This window comes from Phalacrocorax carbo, chromosome 13 (genome assembly GCF_963921805.1).
Source record: "Phalacrocorax carbo chromosome 13, bPhaCar2.1, whole genome shotgun sequence".
Taxonomy (NCBI): Eukaryota; Metazoa; Chordata; class Aves; order Suliformes; family Phalacrocoracidae; genus Phalacrocorax; species Phalacrocorax carbo.
The window spans coordinates 1,755,639-1,779,387 of NC_087525.1; the positions used below are offsets into that span (position 1 = coordinate 1,755,639).

Below are 23,749 nucleotides of genomic sequence, written 5' to 3' on the forward strand. Positions count from 1 at the left end.
CAGCTGCAGAGGCTGCTTGGGGCCGTGTCCAGGTGAGTCAGGGACATCCCCAAGGATGGAGACCACCCAGCACCGTAAACAAGGAACCAGTCCTTTGGGGCAGCTATGTGGTTCGGTCACAGGCAGAGAAATGGGATCTGCAGTAAGTTTTCTCTACTAACACACCAAAGGACACACGGAAACATCAAAAGCTACTTTAAAGGCTTATTTCTGCCTTGTACAGATGTTTACAGGAAGGGCAGAAGGCACGTCTTTGCTACAAATGCTGCTTCCCCCTGGGCATGACTGAAGCCTCGATGTGAATCTCATGTCAGAGCAGGACAAATCAGAGGTCACCAGAGCTTTTATCTGAGGGGGAAATAGCATGTTTTCCCATAGCCATATTTTGAATAATTTTTCTTGTTAATCTTTAACCCAGAATAAATCTCTGTCCAAGGAGGAAGAACAATACACGAAAAGCAAACCAGGACTCTGCATATGAAGAAGAAAGCCAGCATCTATACATAGGGTCTTATCTTGGGAAGTTGTCACCACCACTGCTTTTTCTAGCCAAGAGGGACATGCACTTGGACATGCAGTGGAGTGTGCTTTTCTCACGCTGAGTTTCCCCAATTGACCTTTATTGTGGTGACAATATTGTTTTCTGATGTGCTGTGAGTGCATGAGCCACAGAAAAGCCATGAGGTTTCAGGCCACAGCACCTCCCTTGGTTGCTCAGTGAATATAGGATCTGGTGGAAGATTGCTGTGTTTATTTAAAAGATTTCTTCAGAAGAGCATGCAAAGTGTCCCAGGAAATGCTGGATCGGTAATTCAGCCACTCACACTGTCCTGCCAGGCCTCGTGATGGGGAGTGATTGCTGCTTGCAGGAGATATATTTTTTGCTGACCTAAGCACACTGAGAGATAAATCTCCGTTTCCCATCCTTATCTCACTGCTGCTGCCTGCTCTGACACTGGGATGGGGGACAGAAACCGTCGCCAGCTCTTTGAGGGTGTGATGTGCTGCTCTGGGTGGGACATGCCCGACATTGGGCCTGTCCCGTCTGCCTTCCCCATGGGCTCCTTTCTGCTTTCACAGTGCCCCCCACCATGTGTGGGAAGAGGTCCAAGTGCTCCTTCTCCCGCCTGGAGGTGATCCTCATCATTTGCCTGGTGTTGATGATAGTGGTGACCGTGGTGCTTCTCGTCCTCCACTTCCTCACCAATGAGAGCAATGGCAAGTTGAGCTATTTCAGTCCCACCATCACACTCTGCTTGAGTGTGTGTCCAGTGCGGTAATTTAAAGGGATAGAGGTAGAGGGTCACTGGGCCACTGCTGAGCCTTCATAATCTTCTCTGCATGCAGTCCTCTAGCACAGCTGCGTCACAGTGCTGTTGCTGGCCTCTGCGGCAGGAGCATGTTGGTCCTGCCCAACACAACCATCTCTCGGGTTGTGGCTGCACAGACTTGGGGCCAGTGGGTGAGGCTGGTTGCAGAGATCCAGACAACCTCCCTTCCTTCTCTCCACTTGTTAGAGGGGGTCCGGAGAGCCCCTTGCTCCCAGCACTTCACCAAGGGTCTTCACAGCTGTTGCAATCCCATCACAGCCCATTTGTGCCTCCAACCCCATCACCAGGCATGGGACAGGTTGATGTTGGGACCTGCCTGAAGTTAACTCTCAATTCACTTCTAATGTACCACATTTGTGTCCTCTGGAGAGATAAAATATCATGGGAAAAGAAATCATTTTGAAGTTTTAGGTATTTCCATGTGACAGGAGCCCTTTCCCAGAGCCAGGGGTCTCCCCTGCCCTTGACAGGGCATCACCCAACATGTCAGCAATGGGACCTTCCAATTTCCAGATTTTGATCTTGAATTGGATGTAGTTCACATTTCATGTTTTTAGGTTGTAACACATGAGTTTTGCACAGGTGATTCCTCTCTTTGACATAGATCTTGGAGGAGGAGGAATGGTAGTTTTAATGGGTAGCCCTCTTCACTCATGCCATTTTAAACAAGAATAATGACCCGTGGTCAGTCTGTGCCCAGTGTGAGTGTTTCATGTCTCCTCTGTTTTAAGTGACAGCCTAGGAAAGGCCGGACTGGGAAAAACGAGCATCCCCTTATGCCAATGCCCTGCTTTGAGTGGCAGCAGCTGGCTGGGGAAGACTGTGGGAACAGGTCAAGTGCACAGACGTATTTTCCCACAGTGATATCTCAGCCTCCAGTGATTTGTGTCTCTGTAATTTCCTGAGATGCAGATAATTTTTTTTGAAATTTAATAGCCCTCCATGGCTTTTCTTCCATGAGTTTGTCCAGGCACTTCTTCCATCCTGTAGAAGGACTTCTGCAATTTCATGATGGCTGGGATGAGACATGAATTCCTTTGGGAGTCCTTTTCCTCACTGTTTGCCTGGAGGTCATTGATCAGAGCTGCTTTTCCCTTCTTGGAGCTTCTGCTGGCTCTGCTGTGGTATTTTTTTTTTTTTCTTTTTTTTTTGGCACCAGGGCACCAGTGCTGGACGGGACATGCTGGAGGCACCAGGGCAACATATGGATGCAGCCCTTCTTTCTTCTCTAGTCCTTTCCCGGTAGTTCCTGACATACCATCCCCTTTTTCTCACTGCTGCTGAGCTGAAATTTTTTGGTGTGGAAATCAGCTTTTACAGCCTCGGATCTGTTTCCTGCATGGTAGTGGCAGGCTTGGAGAGCTTAACCGGCAAAGCTAGGCTTATTTCCCCCTCGGTGTGAATCATGACACATTTTACACAGCCCAGTGACCCTGTCTTGTGAGCTCCCTCTGTAGTTCTTCATGCGTGGTTCACCCTTTACACCCACATGGTAAAGAGCCTCAGTGCACTTTAACCAAATTGACAGCACATTGGAAGCCCAAGCAGACGGTATCCTCTGGATCCCCTTGTCCACAGGCCTGCTGAGGCCTCTGGGGATGCCAAGGAGGTTTAAGGCATGCAGTCTCTTTAAAAAGGCTGGGTTGCCTCTTCTGTCCCTAATTCTGCTTGCTCATGTGTCCACTAAGCTACTATTTATTCTTATAGATTCCAGCGAAGTAATACCAAAGTACTTACTGGGCGTAGGTCGAGCTGACTGCACGGGACCTGTGGCAGAAATTCCTCTGGTAAGTTCAGGGAATTGAACATGGGGTTGTCAGAATACTGGTTTTCATTACTTCTGAGTATTTTTTGCAGGACTTCTGGTTTAGAGGCTCTGCCTTGCCAAATGGTTGTTGTCTTCAAACATTAGGTGAAATTTCTTTGAAGCTTTGAGAAACCTGATCTAGTGGAAGGTATCCCTGCCTAAGGCAGGATAAGGTGGAACCAGATGATCTTCAAGGTCCTTTCCAACCTGAACCATTCTATGATTCAATGATTCTTGCAACCACAGGGCAAGATAGTTGCAGCTCTGAGTGTTCATATGTTGAATGAGTCCTCTGACCTTCTGGCAAATCTACTTAGAAAAATACATGCAAATGAATACCTCGTTCAATGCTTTGTCTGCGTGGGCTTGGTGGACCTCTTCCCTTCCAGATGGGATATGCCAGCCCGGACCAGGTGGGTGGCGGGCTTCTCACACGTCTCTACAGCCGAGCCTTCATTTTGGCAGACCTTGACGACTCCAGGCGAGTAGTGTTTGTCAGCGCTGACATAGGAATGGTGTCTCAGAGATTGAGGCTGGAGGTACGTGCCTGGAAATGTATGATTGGCACAGTCTGGGTTGTTGCTGGTATTAGCATTAGGGTTGTGGTCGTTGCTAAATAATACTGAGCACAGCAACACACAGGCCATTTCCTTTGGGATCAGCTTGCAGCATGGTCTTGGACAGACTTTGTGTCTCTGCTGAAGAAGAGCTTTTGATCTCCCAGCAAATGAGGCTGGACTTCAGCCATGCTTTTCTTAGTAGAAAGATTATCACAAATACATTTGAATCACAAATACATTATCATGGTGCCTGTGTAAAGCTGGGTCTCCAGCACCACAGAGGAGGGAAGAAGATGCTGGGGAACTGGGGACTCCTTGGATGATCTGGGCTTCATTGCAAGTTGGCCATAGAGGTCTTCATTTACCTGCCAAGTCAACAGCTATAACCTACTTGTTGTGACACCAGTATGGGAGTATCAGGCAGAAAGAGAAGAGGGAGGAAGATGATAAACGGTTTGGATTTTTGCATGGGCTGATAAAAACATCTGTAGCCTTTGGGTGTGAAAAGGCGTTTTTTTAGGACCACTTCCTCCTTCTTAGGTGCTCAGGAAACTGAAGAGAAAGTATGGTGACCGGTATAGACAGGACAACGTTATCCTCAGTGGCACCCACACACACTCGGGGCCTGGTGGCTATTTCCAGTACACCCTCTTCTGGATCACTAGCAAAGGGCTAATCAGACCTTCCCTCAACAGTATCGTGAATGGCATCATAAAGGTTGGTGTCATTCAGTCTATTAACTCAAAGCCCATAAACACAGAAAGGGTGGGGGGAGATACCTTTGTGACTAATGAAGTTCTTGCTGTGATGTTTGTGGTAGCACCTCTGAATGTTGCAGTCTTCAAACACACGTGGAGGTGGGTTTATGCTTGCCAGTGAAATCAGATCAGAAATCAGAAGCCCTCAAGTCCTTCTTTAGAAAGAAACAGTTGTGGATTCTTTCAAAATATTATAATAATTTTCTAGAATTTTAGACTACTTAAGGAAAAAAAAAGCCCCCAAATTCCCAAGAAAGGGTTGGGGACAGGCAGGGAGGGAAAGAAAGAGTTTTTCCAGGTAATCTCACATATGCTTTATGCTTTACATACATGGACTAATATTCCCTGCCTTCCTGCTTTTCAGAGCATTGATATAGCGCATAGGAACATGAAGAGAGGAAATCTTTTTATAAACAGAGGCACTGTAGAAAACAGCCAGATCAACCGAAGCCCTTTCTCCTATCTTGAGAATCCAGCATCTGAACGAAGCAGGTAAAAGGTCCCCAAGCAGGAGAGAAACAAAGCCCTGAAGAGGACCCTTCAGTTGAGACCGTGACCCAGCTGTCTTGCAGCTGGTGTTTCTGGTCATTTGTGGGATGGTTGAAAATGTGGAGCCAAGACCATGGCAGAATGGCACTGTTGCCATCCTGGGCACTTGGGTGTGTGCATCCCAAAAAATGAGTTTCAAGAGCGGGCTTGAAAGTGTGGTTGCCCCCTCCAAGCATGCAAGGCATTGGTCAAGTATGTGACCTTATGCTTTGTTTAAAAAAAAAAAAAAAAAAAAAGAAAAGAAAAAAATGTCTTTAGTAGATGTTAGCATTTGAGTTAGATGGCATTGAAGTGTCATCCTTGGTGCATGAATGTGTATTTGCAGAGAGCTCCTCTCTCCATCCCCTAGAGAAGCAGTGCCTAAGGTCAGCAACAACAACCATAACTCTTCCATTACCTTCACAGCTATTTTAAGATGTTCCTCTAAGGTCTCACTGTACTCTGGTAATAACTTCTTAATTTCCTTGCTTAACCTAGTAGAGATTTAACGTGTGTCAGCAACACAGAGTGTGACCATGGCTCTGGCACTAAGGGGATTTCCCCGCTTTGTTTTCATCCAGGTATTCATCCAACACAGATAAAGAAATGGTGATGCTGAAGATGGTAGAAGAGAATGGACAGGAGCTAGGACTTATCAGGTATTGACCACCAAAGTAATGTGTTTTCCTCCAAATCCTTATAAATCACAGTCCTGTAGTTCTGTCTTTCTGCACAAGCTCTCCTTCCCAACACTGACCCTTGCCCATAGAGCATTGCTCCAGGCTAGTCACCAGAGGGTCTCTGAGGGAAGAGTAAGTGAGCCCATGAGTGCATAAACCAGGTCAGAATCCCTCATCTACTCTGGGAGATACAACAGCACCTGGCCCACCTACAGCTGGGCACATCTGGCACGACTCAAAGGCATCTGGGGAAAGATGACCACAGCTGGTCTTATCTTGTAGGGGTGCAGGAAAATCCCCTCTGGGGCTCCTGCTGTGTCCCTACAAGCAGATCCTGGGCCCAGCATCTCCAGGACCCTTTGGGCTCCTCTCCTCTTGGTTGTGGAAAGCATGCCATTCCCTCAGGCAGCATTTATGATGCCTGTCCTATCAACAGATCTGTGGGGCAGCATTCAGCCACGCGACATTCAGAGGTCAAGGCCAGGCAAATGAAGTAACATGCAGTGACAAAGCTGTAATTGTGTTTTCCTTGTTTAGAAGTCACAAGTGAGGATCTGACTGTGTTAAGAGGAGGGTTTTCTTTTTTATAAGAACGAGTGTTCCTTTTTGTTCGGGTTTTGGTTTTGTTTTGTTTTTTTTAATATCAATGATTCCTCCTTGTTTCTTTGAAGCCAGAAAATAAAAATTCCTCCAAAATATAATTCTCTGGACTCAGAAAAGAGTCAGTTCAGATATGAAATAGCTCTTGGTGGCCCTGATAGTTATAGTGCCAGATTCTTGTGGCCTCAAGACCTAGACCATCATAGCCATGAGCTCTCCTGGTCAGGAAGGGAGAGGATGGGAATAACTCTGCTCTTGTTAATCCATCCCTAGGTCCAAGAGTCTGTATTTGTATTCTCCCAGAGAAAATTCCCATAAATCATTTGACAATATATAGATTGAACCATGCATTTCCTAAGTGTGTCTTCTGACTGCTCCTCAGCTGGTTTGCCGTGCACCCGGTCAGCATGAACAAGACAAACCATCTTGTGAACAGCGACAACATGGGCTATGCATCTTACTTGTTTGAACAGGAGAAGAACAAGGGGATGCTTCCTGGAGAGGTGGGATTGTTCTCAGACTACTGAAAATGATGGGGAAAAAGTGTTGCAACAGAGAGGGGATGGTTGGTGCTTCTATGGACCAAAGTGGGTTCTTCCAAGGAGTGAAGTAGGACTGCAGGGTAAACACAGCAAAAGCACAAAGATGAATGCTTTGATTTATTTACTTTTTTCCTCTGGAGAAGAGAAATTGCAAGCTTGACTTTCCAAACTAGTACTCAGTGGCATTTATTTACACTTTAGGAATAAACAAAATTTATTTTTATTCAACTATTGGAAATACTAGAAAGACACGTGTGGGATGCTTGATCCAAAGGGATCAATATATTGCATTTATGGTGTGACATCAAGTCTGTGGTCAGCCCCACTTCTTTCTTATGGCTTCCAGCCAGTTCTGCCTTCTGATTTTCATTTATCTAGAAAATTTGCTATCCTCAGAGTGCAAACACAGCTCCTTTAGAAAGCATTACTTCCCCTGAAATGTAAATACGGGTGTGAACCAATCCCAGAGATACTTTGAGTCATGAGTTGACTAAGGTGGTGTCCTGCGTGCATCACCAGTTTGTATCTTGAAACGGTTGCCCAATTCCTATTTTAGTTCTCTGGGCAGAGGAACATGTGCTGTTCATACGAAAGATGGAAACTAAAGGAAGCCTACCTAATTCCTGCTTGAAAATATTTCTTTTTATAGTGGATTATCTGAAAGCTTTTAACAAGACTTGACTTTAGTGCATAGTCATGGGTGTAAGTCACTGCAAATTGATGTGCACGCAAAGCTAAGAAATGTTTGCAGGGTTCAGTATTTAGCTGTATGATCTGCTGGGCACATTGTGTCTAGCAGTCTTACAAGACAATGGCTTAAGAGCTGATAATATATGAAAATATCTGGTGTTGACACATCCCATCTTTAAAAGAGGGGAAATGAGACCATCTGAGAGAGCTGAATTGGGCTGACACTCAGTGTGCAACGAGCCTTGCTGCGAACAACTACTGCTTGATGTTAACTCCTGCAGTCAGATCCGGTAGCTCTCACCCTGTAAATCAGTCATGGTGAAAGCCTGGCAGAAAAAAAAAATCCTGTGCAAGGTGCTACAATGATCATTAACACCTGACCAGTAACATGCGAAACTGAGGACGTGGCGGGAAGAGCTGCTGCTGAGATGGGAGAGGTAGATGAAGAAACGTGGTCTGGATACCAAAGCAATGTGAAGGCAGTTGCATCCTATTATCCCTGGCTTTTCTTGTCCCTAACCCTTGGGACACCCCTAAATCCCCATTCCAGCCCTCCCAGCTGCTTCAGAAATGTTTACCAGCATGACATGCTCATGTAATGCCCGCCTAGACTGCAAGGAACGCTGCAGGTGATGTTTGCAGTCACTGCAAGGCACTAAAATCCATCTGGCTACGTCTGGTTTTTGGCAGGGCTCTTTTGTTGCCGCCTTTGCATCCTCCAACCTGGGAGATGTGTCACCCAACACCAAAGGCCCGTACTGCGTAAACACGGGGAAGTCGTGCAATAACCCACAGAGCACCTGTCCTGTTGGGGGGGTACGTATGTCGTATCTGAGCTACATTAACTTCTGATAAGGAGAAAACTCGGGCTGGAGCAGCACATACGGCGCCACATGGTGGACCATTGTGCATCAAGAGGACATTAAAAAAAAATAAATTTGCTGCTTTTTGGACTATTCCGGATACCTCTTTCAGGAACTTATTGTGGCTTGTCCTCATATACCTTGTTTCCTGGTCATTCAGCCCAAACTTAAATTTTTCTTGCTGCAAAGGTTAGTGTAGTAACGCAGTGCCCAAATTTGAGATGGCTAGCAAGAGGTGAGTAGTTCCCACCAGTATGACAGCTTCTTGTGAACTCATCCACTTCGGAGAGCCACATGTTCTCCATATTAACTGATCGCTAGCATTTAAACAAATTTCTTAACAGGCAATGATGTGTATGGCCATGGGTCCCGGAAATGACATGTTTGACAGTACAAGAATTATAGGGCAAAATATCTACTTGAAAGCAAAGGTAAGTGATATTTTGCTTTATGACTGTGCACGAATGCTGTTATTACAGGAATGCTTGTTAATTTAAGCAACTTTCTTGCACCTATTTCTGTGAATGCTTGTAGATGTAAATTATTCTAAAGTCCATATTTATATGCTTAAGGAGAAATTTGCTGATTATTCAGAAATCACACACTTTTATTTAGGTACATCTTTGTAGGTGTTGCAATTTGAAAATATTGGTTTGGGGTTTTAATCTCAATATTCCTTATCAGTATATACTGTGGATGTTGCCCCTTATAATCTCCCCCTCCCTCCCATGCACTTATCTCAGAGGTGTCATGATGGGAAAAATTGCTAGTGTTGAAGGTGCCTAGAAGAGCTCAGAGACACCACCACATATCACTTGTTGGCCAACTTTGACATCACACTCCCAAACTGATGCAAACGTGGGTTAAAATGTGCCAGCTTAAACATCCATGAAAGTTCCTCTTTTTGCCCTGCCTCACTTTGCATTTACTCAGCCAGTGTCCTCCACCCTATGGACCCCCCTTATGTTGCCTGTGTCGTTGGGCTCAAAAGTCACCTGAGCTTACCAGTTCCCCTTCTGTGGCTTCATGAAATGTGAGAATAGTTGGTAAAAGGACATTTTTTTGGCACTGTTTCAGGGACAGCAGCTTGTAGGAACTGGAACAGGTCCAGCAGAGGCGTAAGAGCAGAAGGCTTGGTGACGGTGGTTTCCTTTTAATTCCCATTTCAGACACTTGCCCTGAAGTCACTCCAGGCTGATCGTGACTTACAAGTGAAAGATTGTCCCAGACGGAGTGGCCCGGCATATGTATCAAATGGCAGGGGAAAACATTGCTGTCATTTTTAACACTGCAGAATCTTGGCCTTCAAAGGTTGTGTCTTCTATTCCTTCCTGCAGTTACAGGAACGTTACTAAACCTGTATAACTTTTGGCACCGTTTTCCATGTACCAACTCAAGGCATGTGAGCTAGAAAACCGTTCACTGAAGAGCTGAATGGTTTAGCTGTCAACTGTATAGTAAAAGCGTGGTAAAGTCCACGCATTTCAAGGCAATGAATGCAATGAGGTGCGCCTTTCTCATAGAAAACATTTCTTCTGGTTGGTCTAAGATGTGAGAAATGCCAAAAGTTTGCAACTAGGAAAAAGAAGCTGACATCCTCGTGGAATAGGTGCAAGTTTCAGCTGTAAAAAGAAAGGCACACACAAAACTGCTGGCCACAGAGAGTCCTCCCTCTTACTTGAGATGGGGAGAGCTTGCAGGGCTCAGGGCATGCAGGATGTAGAAATGGGGTGATCGAAACAAAGGAGCTTGGGAAATACACTCTTGCTTTAACACCTGGAAGAGGCCACTAGAAGGTGTTAACAGAATGAAGGAATAATTCATATTGCTGAATCTCAGAAGAGCTGGCTTCCTGATTTCTTATTCCTCAAGGATTTCCACCTTGTGTGTCCCTTAGGACCTGTATGAAAAAGCTTCCCAGGAGGTCACAGGACCCCTCAGCTCAGCTCACCAGTGGGTAAACATGAGCGATGTCTCGGTGGAGCTCAATGCCACGCACACGGTAAGAGTTAAATTCTCACAGCAGGACTTGGTATGCTAAGGGGAAATGGTTTTAAAATAACTTTTTCATTTTTTTCCCCTTCTGATGAAGGTTAAAACATGTAAACCAGCCTTAGGACACAGCTTTGCTGCAGGAACTGTTGATGGAGTGGGGGGTCTCAACTTCACACAAGGTAATTTAGGGAGCTGATGTCAATATGGCTTTGTAGAAATGGGGAGGACATGGGGCATCCTCCAGATAGATTCAAAGCCCCAGAGTCATTTAAGAACATCAATGGCTGGTGTAATGTTACAGCCCCCTTGCAAGTTTGTCCGTGTTCATCAGAAAGCTCCTGGAGAAGGAAACGACCGTGGTCTGAAGGAAGGAGACCACTGGATGTGGAGTGAGGAGATGAAGGAGCTGGCTTTGGGGCAATTTTTGCATTTTTTCTCATTACCCAAAGGCTGCTAAGATGAAGCTCAGCTGGGCTAAAGCTCAGCTTGTCAAACCATCCCAGAAAAGGGAGATAGTCAGAAACCACTGAGAAATCCTATCCCGCATTAGCAGGGAGGGTGTAATAAATGAGTTTTCTGTTCAATAGCTGAAGGAACAACATTTAAAAGATGTTTCCCCCTCAAGGCTCAGTAGAAGGGGACCCCTTTTGGGATGAAATCCGTGACCAGCTGCTGGGAAAGCCGTCCAACGAAACAAAAGCCTGCCACAAACCCAAGCCAATCCTCTTTAGCACTGGAGAGGTAAGGATACACTGGTGTGTACCCTGGGAAGTTCAGAGATTGCTGATCTGGGCTAGGTTTTTGTAGGGCACTACAGACGATGTCTGTGCCAGCCCATATGGTGAAGAACAAGGAAGGAGAGAGAGATGCATGGGTTTTGAAAGCATGAAAATAGAAAGCAAGTATTTGTTGTCATTAGTTTGCATCAGAATGAGAGAGGTGGAAATTTTCCTCTTGCAGAGCATCTTTTCCATATATCCCAGGAGGAGGGACCAGACCTGCTGCTTTTGTTAGGGTCAAAAAAACCCAACTGAAGATCACCCTATGAAAAAGCCCTGACCAGGATGCACAGGGAAAATGCATGAGGTCAGGGAAAGCCAACAGTATGGAAAGCTCAATATTGCCTCCCAGCAGTCTCTGGCTTCAGGACAGCCTCTCCTGGTGCTCAGGCCTTAATAGCTCTAGGTGGATTTTTTCTTCCAACCTACCATTTGTTTCCTACCTTCATCTATGAGAGGACCTTTCTTTGTCATGGGACAGACTGGTTGAAGCAAAATGAAGTCATCATGGTGCCTTTTGGAAACTCTGGGGACCGTATCAACTTATCTTCTCAGTGTTGTCTTCAAAAGCTTCTGCTGGGCTTTGACTTCCTCCAGAAATGTCCTGTTGACCTCGTTGCTTTTCTGTCATGTTTATGCAAGTGCCTAATAGTTCGGTGACCTATAACATCCACTGATGCCAGGCTTACTCATCCATAGTTAGAATCACACCAGGCTCAGGCTGGAGGTACCCTGGGGTGGGGCCCTGCATCATGACCCTGCTCCCAGCAGGACCAACACTGCAGCTAGTGTTGCTCTTCTGTTGTCCAGAAGAGTTGGGGCAGTCAGTAAGGATGGAGATCCCCCACCGCTTGGGTCCCCATCTCAGGGATGCCCCACTCACACAGGGAAGGGCTATTTCTCAGGGCCAGCCTTTGCAGAGCTGCTGGACTGTTGCTCCCAGCCCATCCCCATGCTGAGGGCTCCTCTGTCCTGGGAAGGACTTGGTGTTTGTTCTTACTGAACTTTCCCAAAATCCTACTTAAACATTAAAAGAAAACTGATCTCCCATTTTCCACCTGCACTTCCCTTGGCATTAAGGCAAATGCACTGTAGTGAAGCAGGATCATCTGGATAAGGTGATTCGTTGTTATTCCTTACATCAGTCTCTTTAAAACCTTTGCTAGTGTCGCTTTGTGTTCAATCAGCTCCTCACCTAATCTCTCATAAAAAGAAGTCTCAGCACAGAGCTTCCTCCCACCTCACCCCCTCCGTCCAGGATGGTGCTACTGAGAGTAAATTACACTTTATTCTTACAGTTTTATCACCTTTTGAGCATCCTTTTATGGATGCTCTGGCAGGCCTCCTGCTTCTGATGCACTTCACAAGATTTTGTCATTCATGTTTTGCCCCCAGTAAATTGCTCCTCAAAAATCTTTTGGCTTGCTGGAGTGGGATTTTGCATTTCATTTGCTGGAGCCATGCCATCCTTGAGCTCTTGTTGTCCTTATTTTCCTTTTAATAGGCTTCTTCATTTTTAGCTAGCTTTTTTTTTTTTAAGATGAAATGCTGCTGTAGTGTTTGTTTTGGCTGCTGCAATGATGCTGAGTCTGAGTATGGTGTTGTCTCTGCCATGGGGCAGTTTGAAGTCAGGGCTAGGTCGAGCACCTTAGGGTTCCCTCTGAGCAACTTAGAAACTCTCTCTGCATCACAGCTGATGGTGCCTTTGCTCAGCTAATGAAGAAGTAACCCTCATTTCCCATTATCCTCAGGCGCTCTGATTTCACTCATTCACTTTTGCTTTCCTCGTCAGATGATCAACCTTATTGATCCTAACAGTATCCTTTTCCCATGTAGGTGAGGGACTTCTAAGTGCTACCCTGACCTCATTTACCCACTTTGCTTTAAGCTACCCCTCTGGCAACAGCTTTATTTTGCCTTACCCATAGCATTTACATGTGCCTTATATGTCTGTTATGAATCATAGAATCATTAAGGTTGGAAAAGACCTCTAAGATCACCAAGTCCAACCATCAGCCTAACACCACCAGGCCTCCTAAACCATGTCCCAAAGTGTCATGTCTACATGTGGCACTTTTGAACACCCCCAGGGGTGGTGACTCCACCACCTCTCTGGGCAGCCTGTGCCAGTGCCTGACGGCTCTGTCAGTAAAAAATTGTTCCTAATATCCAATCTAAATCTCCACCATGCAACTTGAGGCCATTTCCTCTCATCCTATCGCTCATTATTTGGGAGAAGAGACCACCCCCCCCTCACTCCAGCCCCTCTCAGGCAGCTGCAGAGAGCGAGAAGGGCTCCCCTCAGCCCCCCCTTCTCCAGGCTAAACCCCCCCAGCCCCCTCAGCCGCCCCCCAGCACACTTGTGCTCCAGACCCTGCCCCAGCCCCGCTGCCCTTCTCTGGACACGCTCCAGCCCCTCCAGGCCCTTCTTGTCCCGAGGGGCCCAAACCTGAGCCCAGCACTCGAGGTGGGGCCTCCCCAGGGCCCAGCACAGGGGCCCCATCCCTGCCCGGCCCCTGCTGGCCACAGCAGGGCTGACACAAGCCCGGGGGCTGGTGGCCTCCTTGGCCACCCGGGCACTGCTGGCTCATGCCCAGCCGGCTGTCAGCCAGCACCCCCAGGGCCTTCTCCGCCGGGCACTTCCCAGCCCCTCTGCCCCAGGCCTGGGGCGCTGCCTGGGGTTGGTGCGACCCAAGGGCAGGGCCCGGCACTGGGCCTTGTTAAACCTCACACAACTGGCCTCGGCCCATCGATCCAGCCTGTCCAGATCCCTCTGCAGAGCCCTCCTGCCCTCGGGCAGATCGACACTCCCACCCAGCTTGGTGTCACCTGCAAACATACTGAGGGTGCCCTCGATCGCCTCATCCAGATCATTGATAAAGACATTAAACAAGACTGGCCCCAACACTGAGCCCTGGGGAGCCCCGCTCGTGAACAGCCGCCAACTATATTTAGGTCCGTTCCCCACAACTCTCTGGGCTCGGCCAGCCATTTTTTTACCCAGAGAAGAGTACACCTGTCCAAGCCATGAGCCGCCAGCTTCTCTAGGAGGATGCTGTGGGAGGCAGCGTCAAAGGCTTTACTAAAGTCCAGGTAGACACATCCGCAGCCTTTCCCTCATCCACTAGGTGGGTCACCTGGTCGTAGAAGGAGATCCTGATCTAGTCAATGGTTATGATCAGACAACTTGCTGTACATGTGGAGGTAAAACACCTTCTCATGTGCCTGTCTACAAAGTAAATTTATTTGTCTGATTTATGACTGTAGGAAGTTTTTTCCTGCATTCCTACAGCAGTCATATCCACTTCTTTTTCTCCTCAGATGAGTCGGCCTCACCCATGGCACCCTGACATCGTGGATGTTCAGATTGCTCTCATTGGATCACTGGCAATAGTTGCTGTTCCCGGAGAGTTCACGTATGTATTTCTTTCGTCTTGGTCTATGTATTGCAGCTGTCAGCATTTCATTCAAGCTACCTGCAATACTTCTGCATGCAGGTAGAAAGGGGGTGTAAGCTAAAAATTGTCCCCAGTATATGACAGCTGTGCAGGAACCGCACATATATGTCCACTGCATGTACTTTCTTGTACACTCTCTCCTCTGGTTACCTGGGGTTTCCTATTTTCTTCTCCATGCTGTAAACTACCTATGGGAATGATTGAGATGGAAGCAAGCTTCCTAAATAATTTAAACTGTGCATTGAAAAATGCAGTTTCAACAAAACAAAAGGAACTTGTTAACTTCAATTTTTTTTCACGCCACAAACACCATAGTGATGAATTGGACTTGACTATTCATGGTACAACGGTGAAAATCTGAACAGGATAATGATCTATTTCTAGCACTTTTTTTTCTACCTGATCCCACCCTGAGGTGCCTCCAGCCTCACCCTGGCTGCGATGACATATGTGAAATATTTTGAGGTGTTTTGATTGAACCCATTGCAGAGAAGCTTTAAGTGATGCAAAGCAGGGCTGCAAGTATTATATGAACTTCTGGTTGTGTGCTGCATGTCCAGCCAGCAATTCCTGCTTTAGCTCCCTGCATTGCTGGAGACTGATGTTGTTCCCTTAATGCCCCTAGGACCATGTCTGGACGCAGGCTACGGGAAGCTGTTAAAACAGTAAGCTGCTGAGGAAGAGGTTTCTCCAGAGTCAGCATATCTGGAACTTCATGTTTCTCGATCCTTCTGGTTTTCCCCTTGTCTCTTCCCAGATGGGGTCATGGGTCTCATGTCTCACAGATGTTTCTGTCTCACAATTGCTTCAGACACATTTTGCATGTGCTTACTGATACGCAGGAGAAATTAATATCCTCCCCAAAAGACACAAACTGGTCGAGTTTCAATCCCTTAAACCAACACAAGCTAATTCAACTGGAATTCAGGCATAACTGATGCCAGCAGGACTTTTGTCTCTGGGATGGAGGGCTTTAGCTCCTTAATCCCTACCAGGATTTAGCAATATGAGAAAAATTGGTAAAAAATGGCAAATTTTCCTGATTGATACATCCTATTCTCAGATGCAGCTCGAGCACCATCTTAATCTTAATCTCAGACACTGTCTCCATAACTGACCGAGACTGTCTCACATAGTTGCATAACCTCCCCCCTCGCCCCCAGTTTATTGAATTTACTGGAGTATGAGAGGTAATTTCTCCTCTTTTTCTTTGGGAAGTGAATATGAGATGCTAATGAAGGCAAATTACACTTGTGGCATTTCATTCCTGAACATCCAACTCCCTCCCCACCATAACTTTGTATTCTGTCCTGGTAAATAATAGTAACAACAATAACAGCAATATAATTGTGCGTTAAGCAGTTGTTACAAGATAAGTGATTTATTTCCTTTCTTAGGAATTTGATTCTCATGGTATAGCCAGAACAGATGTTGTAATTGCAGGTCTGTGCAATGTCTACACCCATTACATTACCACCTATGAAGAATACCAGGTAAATGTTAAAATTGTGCATTGAACATGTTTAACTGAGTTCAGCTTTTGGCTATATGGGACGATAATTCATGTGAAATTATGTATGTTTAGGGTACTTTTCCTTTGCCACAAAAAGCTGAAGAATCAGTGGCAGAAATCACGAGACCTCCTTGTTTATTCTGGCCTAGACAACATGGTCCAAGGGCCAACATGGTTTCCTGACCGTAGCTAAAGAGTATGTATGGATGCTGTTGTGTGGAAATGGTCAGATGTACTGAAGGGAGCTTTTCTGAGTTCAGGTCTGTTTTAGTAATTTCCCGATGACTAGGATAAATTAGAAATTATCTTCAGAAGGCGGTAAAATTTTGACAGAAGAACGATCTGGAGCTGTAGGATCATAAGGTGAACATGAATTGCAGTGCCGTGTTGCTGTGGAAAAGACTACAAAACAGCTTGCAGGACCCAGTTTTAAGGGTCCCCACAAGGCATAGCAGATTCTGTACTTTGAGGAAGATGTGGACCATGGACGGACTCCTTGAGTTTAGAAACCATAAACGGGGAGGGAAGGTTGGAAGAACTGGGGTTGTCCAACCCAAAAAGTTGGAGAGGAGACGACCTACATCATAAGCCTTTAAAAGAGCAAAAGAGCTGTGGTAGTTGGAAGAGTGACAACTGGTCCTCCTTGTTTGTGGTGGGTTGGAGAATGAAGAGCAATGTGAAATTGCAGCAGAAATACTTAGGCAAGATGTTGGGCTGTCTCCCTAGCAGTAAGGGAGTAAATAAACCCCAGCAGGTATAGTGCTGATCTTGTCTTGGTGCAGTAGGATGAGTTGTAGAAACTGCCCACGAGTCCTTTAAACCCTCCTTTTCCAAATTTGTCCTTTGCTAGGCTCAACGATATGAGGCTGCGTCTACTATTTATGGGCCACACACGCTTTCTGCTTATATTCAGCTGTATAGAGGACTTGCACGGGCTATTGCTACGGTAATCAAAACATTTTCTATATGCCACATGCTGCTAGAGACATTTAAATCCTGCAAATGATAATAGCTATATTTGTTCCTCAGAGAGAGGTTGCATGATTGCTACACTCTCTTTTCTCATGAGAAACCGCTTTGAGAAATTCTCATGTGGTATGAAAGTAATTCCTGTACTGGGGGTCTCATACCACTCAAGATATTCTGGGGGGTTTTCAGCTCAAAATTTAGGAAATCGGTACCTCCAACCTTTCAGCATGGCCTGAAGTTGCTGCTTTTCTACCAAGAGGGAAAAATAGCTGCTACGTTTCTGCTGTACACGGCAATGTTTGTTACCATGGTATCTGTGGGCCATGTGAATGTGCAGGACCGGTAGGCAGGCGCTGCATCCTGAAGTCATGGGATATTCTGGTGGGTAGATTGGGGGACCTCAGCAACAGGGCAGCAGGTGTCCTGCGGGGATTGCTCCTGCATACAGACCATTGATGAAGACCCTTTTGTTTGTTTTTGTGCTCATTTCATTGCACTTGGTCTTAAAATCTAAGAAATGGACTTGGATAAAGAGCCACAGCAATGATATGATTCACCAGGGGGATACTGGTTATCCATCTATAGGTATAATGAGCTCATCTTCCCTCTCCCAGAATACAGTTCATGATTTGCCACAAGGTCCAGAGCCGCCAGTTTTCAATATAGGTAACGTGACCTTGGTGCCTCCTCTCACTGACGATCGTGTGCCGGTGAATAAGACATTTGGGGACGTGCTACAAGAAGTGAGACAACAGTATCGAGTGGTGAGAGCTTCAAGGGTTTGCTAAAACCTGTTTAGGAAATCGTCTTTAAATTCTTAATCCTCATCTGAAAAAGTCTGTTTTTCTATAGGGTTGTGTTGCTCTCAGGCCCAAAAGACCTCGTTGCTTTTAGTGGGCATGGTTGAAAAAGCAGAGACAGAGCGTTTTCATGCCAATGTCATTGTACTGCCCATGATTAAGATGGCTGAATGAAGGGGAAAATAGAAGCCCTTTGTTCAATGTGAAGATTTCCCCTTCTGCTTTGGTGTAAAATAACAGTTGATGATTAAATAGGCAAATATTGTACAGTGATTTATTTACAAGCAGAAATCAGGTCACCTTTGATGCATCTGGTATGGAATGCAAATGAAATAAAAATGCCAGAAAGGGTTCAATTTCCAATGCTAAAATTTAGATAAGGTGTTCAGAGCAAGGACTTTCATCTCATTGCTGTCTCCAACAGTAAGAAAAGAAGAAGGCAGGGAGGGATTCTTAAAAATCTCACCTATTTCCCTCCCTCTTTTACACAGTAATCTTATGTGCTATAGTGGAGTTTATCCAGCAAGCAGGACAAGTGGAATGCAAGGCACAGGATACCAGTCACGGTATAAATGGTCCATTGCCATTAGAACAAGTGAAATTATAAATAATTTAAAGCAAAACAAAAACACACCACAAAACACCAACCAAAGCACTAAAAATCTCATATGGCATATTCAAAGGATGTTCTTAATGTGCAATGTGCTGCTTAGTCTTTAATCTAAATCTCAATTTCCCCCACAGGGAGAAGTTGCAGAAGTAACTTTTGTAGGCGCAAACCCAAGGACCTCTGCAGAGAATGCGGTAAATATGACTCAATGACACTGGATTTGGGGATGTCGGGGATTAATGAATATTTAGTTACTGCTTCTTCCTGATGCGTTTTAATCTTTGACGTTCAGATTTCAGAAGGAGTAAGATCATGTGCTTCCAGAGCTTTTTTTCATTGCTGGAAGTTCAGAAGAATATAGTTTCTCCCTTTAGTGTGTGCTTTGGGAATTCACACCACTAGAATGCTTTTTGGGCAAAGTCCTTAATTTGGTCAGATATGGATCATTCACGATCTCGTCATACTACTGAAGTTGAAGGCACCCATGTCGTGCATTAGACCAGCCACCTTTTCTCAGTCAGTACCCAGTGCCATCCAGTCATAGCAAGCATGGCCTCTAGTCTCCGTCCTATCAGCCCAGTGCATTATTTAATAAAACAAAGACAATTAGAAAAGCACTTAATTTGTCTCATCACCCATCTTGCGTCGACATTGATAGCAAATACCTCACCAGTGCATTCTGGTTTTAATGATCAAGTTCTTTACTCACTCTCTGTGTTATTTATTAGCTTAAATTTGTGCTTTGGCAGTGAAATATAAGCAATTTTGGTAGCAGTTATGACATTTGCCAGTAAAGCACACAGAAGCATAGTCCCTTCTCCAGTTTAAAGTGACACAGAAAAAGTAGGGACAGGCCTGTCCCTTCAGCACCTGGCTAAACCTGTTATTTTTATTCCAGACTGAACACAACTTCCTGACAGTGGAGAGATACACCAACATTTCAGACAGCTGGCACGTGGTACAGAACGATGCCTCCTGGGACACCAGGTGGGTGCCCTGCCCTGATTTCACTGTTCCACAGGCTCCACAGAGTAATCCGAGTTTAACCTGAAGGGCTTCATTTCAGAGCTCCCAATCATAGGTTGGTCTTGTCCCTGCAGATGATGCTCTCTGAGGATGGATCGGTCCATATTTGGTCGGTTACCTTGTCAAGACCACAAAAATAGGTCTCCCCCTTGGGTCTAGCTTCTGCAATGAAGGCTCATAGAATTAAGAGCAAGAATTACAGAAGGTTCAGGGTCCAACTTGTTCATAGCCTACATCCATCCATCTGCTGGACCATGTTGATGAATAGGATACCAAATAGAAAACATGAGAGGTTCACCAGAGCAGGGCTTTCATAGGGATATACTGGCCAGCTTTACTGTGCATCATAAAGTAGAAACAGTCAACAATTTTTAAAAAGTTTATAAGGAAGCAAAGTTAAGGTTAGAGATGTCAGTCTTAAGGAAAAATATCTACTAAGCAGCAAAGCTAGCGTGACCTTTCAGAGCCACACCAGAAGTCAGCACACAAAATGGGAATACCAAAGGCATCTTTTGTCAAACCATTTGATTTCAAGTTACTCCCCTGTTTGAATAAAACCAGACATTTTTCTTCCTCCCTCTGTAACCTATCTGTGAGAAGCTGGACCCCAAAAAACTAGACCCCTGTCTTGGGGTCTTCTGACCTTGCAGTGCCTCAGTGCAAACATGTAACACCCAAGGACAGAGGGGCAACATTTTGACAGCTTGGCTTAATTGGGAAGTATTCCTCTGGATTTATGACAAGCATTTGATAGGGCATAATTCTCTCTGCCCAAGTGCAACCAACTGTTCTCTAAACTTAATCTGGTAGCCAGGACTCTGGCTGTCCCAACACGGGAGATATATTCTTACCTGCACTTGGGCCTCTGCATTTCTAAGTGTTTACCCTCTGCTTAACACCTGCATTGTGTTACCTTGTCACTCTCATTGATGTCACCCTTTCCAGTCAAGTTCCCTGCTTGAGTAAGAGAAATGATGGCATTTTATCACCCATATATGTAGCCCTGCCTTCTTCCCTCCTCTTCCAAAAACCAAACTGATTTCCCAAGATTTTGGCCAGGAACACTGAATATGTTTGGTAACATGTCACTCAGGAAGATGAAAACCACATAAAAGCGCAAAACCTGAAAATGTGCTGCTATGATGCTGGAAAGACAGGAATCTAGATATCTTTTTTCCTTCCTGAGAAAGGTCAGACTTTGGATCTCTGAACGTTGCTTAAATGCTTCTGCTGATAAGGAAGAGGACCTGTTTGGCCTTTTCCTGCCTGAAGGGGCTGGCCAGAAGGCAAACTAATGCAGATGGTAAAGTTCTCCCCTCCTGGTGCTCTAAGAAAGTACCAAACACTACAAAAAAGGGGAGAAATGGTTCTGTTAAGCTGAAAATGACTCACTTTTTACAATGTCAGTGTGTTAACCTTACAATGTCAGTAATTAAGATGACGGGGACAGGGAGCGTCAAACATTTTTACTAGACATTAGTGGAGTCAGACTATGGTTTTTTTAGTACAGAAAAACTAATGTTTGATACCATTGAATGTTCTGACATTGCAATAGGAGAGTAGCACAAGGGAATGCATTATTTGCTAGTTTAGTGTTGCAAAGTGTTAAATAACTTATAGCTGCATTTGTAAAATGCATATTTTCAGGGATATGAAGGTTTACTTAAGGGAGGTGCAGCTCTTGGGCAAGGAGATAGCTGTTATCTGCTCTTTGTACTGCGCTTGCCATTGCAGCAGGGACAAACTCAGTGCAGACTTGGGCTTTTGCTGGATGCTGTCTTGGTGTTTGTAGTAGAGAACTATTTGGTCCCACCCCATGTCTGCCATGGGGGAAATAATTGATTTCTTGGGACTGTTTAGGAGGATGGGCTGAGCTACAAGCAGGAATATGCCTGGCCCTGCCTTTAGCAAACAGCCAACAGAGGTAAGACATGTTTAAATCCCCATAAGCTCAACTGTGAGAAGCTTCTTTTCATGTGGGAGCTGAGCTATGTACCAGTTCCTGAGTCCCAGAGTGGTGGTCCTGGTTCACCGAGCCTGGAGGGCAGGATGGGGCTGAGTGGTGGCCTAGGTCTATCACTGCAGCATTTTTAGGTCACAGCATTACAGCCAGGCTCAGGCTGCAGTCTCTGGTCCAACCCAACTCCCAACAGGGTCAGCACTGAAGCTGTAGCACGTTGCTTGGGGCCATGTCCAGGTGAGTTGGGGTCATCACCAAGAACGGACATCCCCCACCACTTCAGGCCTTGTGCTGTCACCTCCCAAGACAGTATTGTCTTTGTCCCAAGACAAGCTGGTGCAAACCACAGACAAAACCTTGGACAAGAGCGACCAGGCAGATAGCTGGGCCTTGTGTCAGCCTGTGGTCTCTGTTTACCAAACCAACTTCCCCCCAACATTCACTGTTTTTCACCCAGTCATTTCGGTAAATATTTTTCAGTCTTCTCAGAAAGACTGGTATGGGGGAACTTTTTATTACCATTGCTGATGAATCAACTTATTTTGTTCATCTGCTTCCTTTAGTTAAAGCCCTGAAATGGGGGTGCTATCTTGCATATATGGCTGGATACAATTAGGGGGATATCCAGAAGTGCCCCTCATTGGCAGTATCAAAAGAGGAGCAGGTTATTCTTCTTCATCTCCCCAGTAAGTGCTCCATCATGGCCAACATCAAAATCCCTCACCCCTAGGTGACGTGTGGCTGCTGTAGAGTATTGAAGTTGAGCAGAAGTGGTTTTGCACAAGGAGTCTGCAAAAGAAAATGGGAGTCTGATGTGGAAATGGGTGATGCCAGAAGCCCTGAGATTGGTTATGATAGATTTTGTTTGTGACCTTCAATAAATATTCATCCTCTTGGTTCAGCATTCCCCCTGCCCAGGAAAGACTAAGGTGATGAATATCGCTCACAGAGGCAATGTTGTATGGGGTTATGAGATAGAGTTGGGAATGTAGAAGCACATTGGTAGAAATATTCATCATCTGCAAAAAAGGACCACTGATTTGTATTTCCATGTTTCCAGATATTTTTCAGCCCTGCTGGCTTTTGGGTTGGCTTGTTGGTTGCTGCTCTGGTAGCCTAAATATATGAGGAAAGGTTAAAAGAACTCAGAATCACTGGAGTGCATTAATCTTATTCCACTTAATGAGCCCTTGGGATATTAGAACAAATGAAAAGTGGATTTTCTTGCTGACTGCAGGTTTTGGTTTGTCTGCTAGGTTTTACTGGACCAAAGGATATTTCGGTCGGAGCAACGTAACTATTGAATGGCACATCCCTCCGGGCACAGAGCCGGGTGTCTACAGGATACGGTATTTTGGGCACTACAGGAAAAAACCGCCTAAGAGTCACGCTGTCTCTATTCCATTTGAAGGCACATCTTCAGCATTTGAAATCACAAGTATGTAGGTGATCTTGTTCATTAAAGGACTTGTTTCCTTTGAGCAGGAGATTTGATGTCTGCGATGTTCACAATGCATGCCTCTGAGTTTTTTTTGTGGCATGTGACCCTATACATCATTGCTGTCCCTGACGTCCAAGTGCTGCTTGTCATCCTTTGCTGTGCAAAGCTCAACTTCCTGCAAAGTTTTGACTTTTACCTGCAATTCATTCTCACTAGTTCAATGTATTCTCATTCAAGTGGTGCCCATCCTGGCCAGATCTTGTTGCAGTTGATTCTTCTTGTAATAAAAGAGGTAAATTTAGTCATTAAACAAGTGTATATTAATTGTGAATAGGTTCTCTTGGAGAGAATTAGTGCATATCAGGAGGTAATCTTGACCATAAAATAGTCCATAAAATAGAGCTCAGTCCATAAAACTGGAAAGAGCTGCTGAATTCACAAGGCATCAGAAGAGAAGACTCCTCAATCGTGCTTGAAATGCAAAGCTGACCGCTTAGGACGTTAAAGGGATAAATAGGACAGATGCTCATCAGAAATGTTTGAATATTATTTCATTCATTCTAGGTTAGGGCATTTGGAGGATTCATTCTCTGAGTTAAAAGCCACCACAGACTATGGGGAGGTGGGGCAACAGTGTCATATGAAGTGAATTGTGCATAGGTCTCCATATATCAGTGGTCTTGGTTTCACAGGTGCCTGATGAGAGTGGCCGTATAGGGTCCTACCTCAGTGGCCTTGAGTAAGGGAAGGAAGGTCAATCACTTGCAAAATAAAATAATGAACCAGCTGGCAGTTTTTTCCCTGCTAGGCTGTGTTATTCTCTTTCACAAATGACACTT

The 23,749-nt window shown here is 45.3% G+C and overlaps 1 protein-coding gene across 1 annotated transcript; it reads left to right on the plus strand.

The window, feature by feature from the left end:
* The first annotated feature begins 1,080 nt into the window (after nucleotides 1–1,080).
* Nucleotides 1,081–23,171, plus strand: LOC104044721 (putative neutral ceramidase C). The gene is made up of 20 exons (XM_064464990.1): nucleotides 1,081–1,260; nucleotides 3,039–3,118; nucleotides 3,528–3,677; nucleotides 4,239–4,415; nucleotides 4,821–4,948; nucleotides 5,566–5,643; nucleotides 6,647–6,767; nucleotides 8,187–8,312; nucleotides 8,704–8,790; nucleotides 10,257–10,361; nucleotides 10,452–10,533; nucleotides 10,980–11,095; nucleotides 14,455–14,549; nucleotides 15,217–15,256; nucleotides 15,989–16,084; nucleotides 16,955–17,050; nucleotides 17,688–17,837; nucleotides 18,618–18,677; nucleotides 19,382–19,470; nucleotides 22,726–23,171. The coding sequence occupies exons 1-20, from the start codon at nucleotides 1,092–1,094 to the stop codon at nucleotides 22,913–22,915; spliced, it is 2,235 nt and encodes a 744-aa protein (XP_064321060.1). The 5' UTR covers nucleotides 1,081–1,091; the 3' UTR covers nucleotides 22,916–23,171.
* Nucleotides 23,172–23,749: the final 578 nt, after the last annotated feature.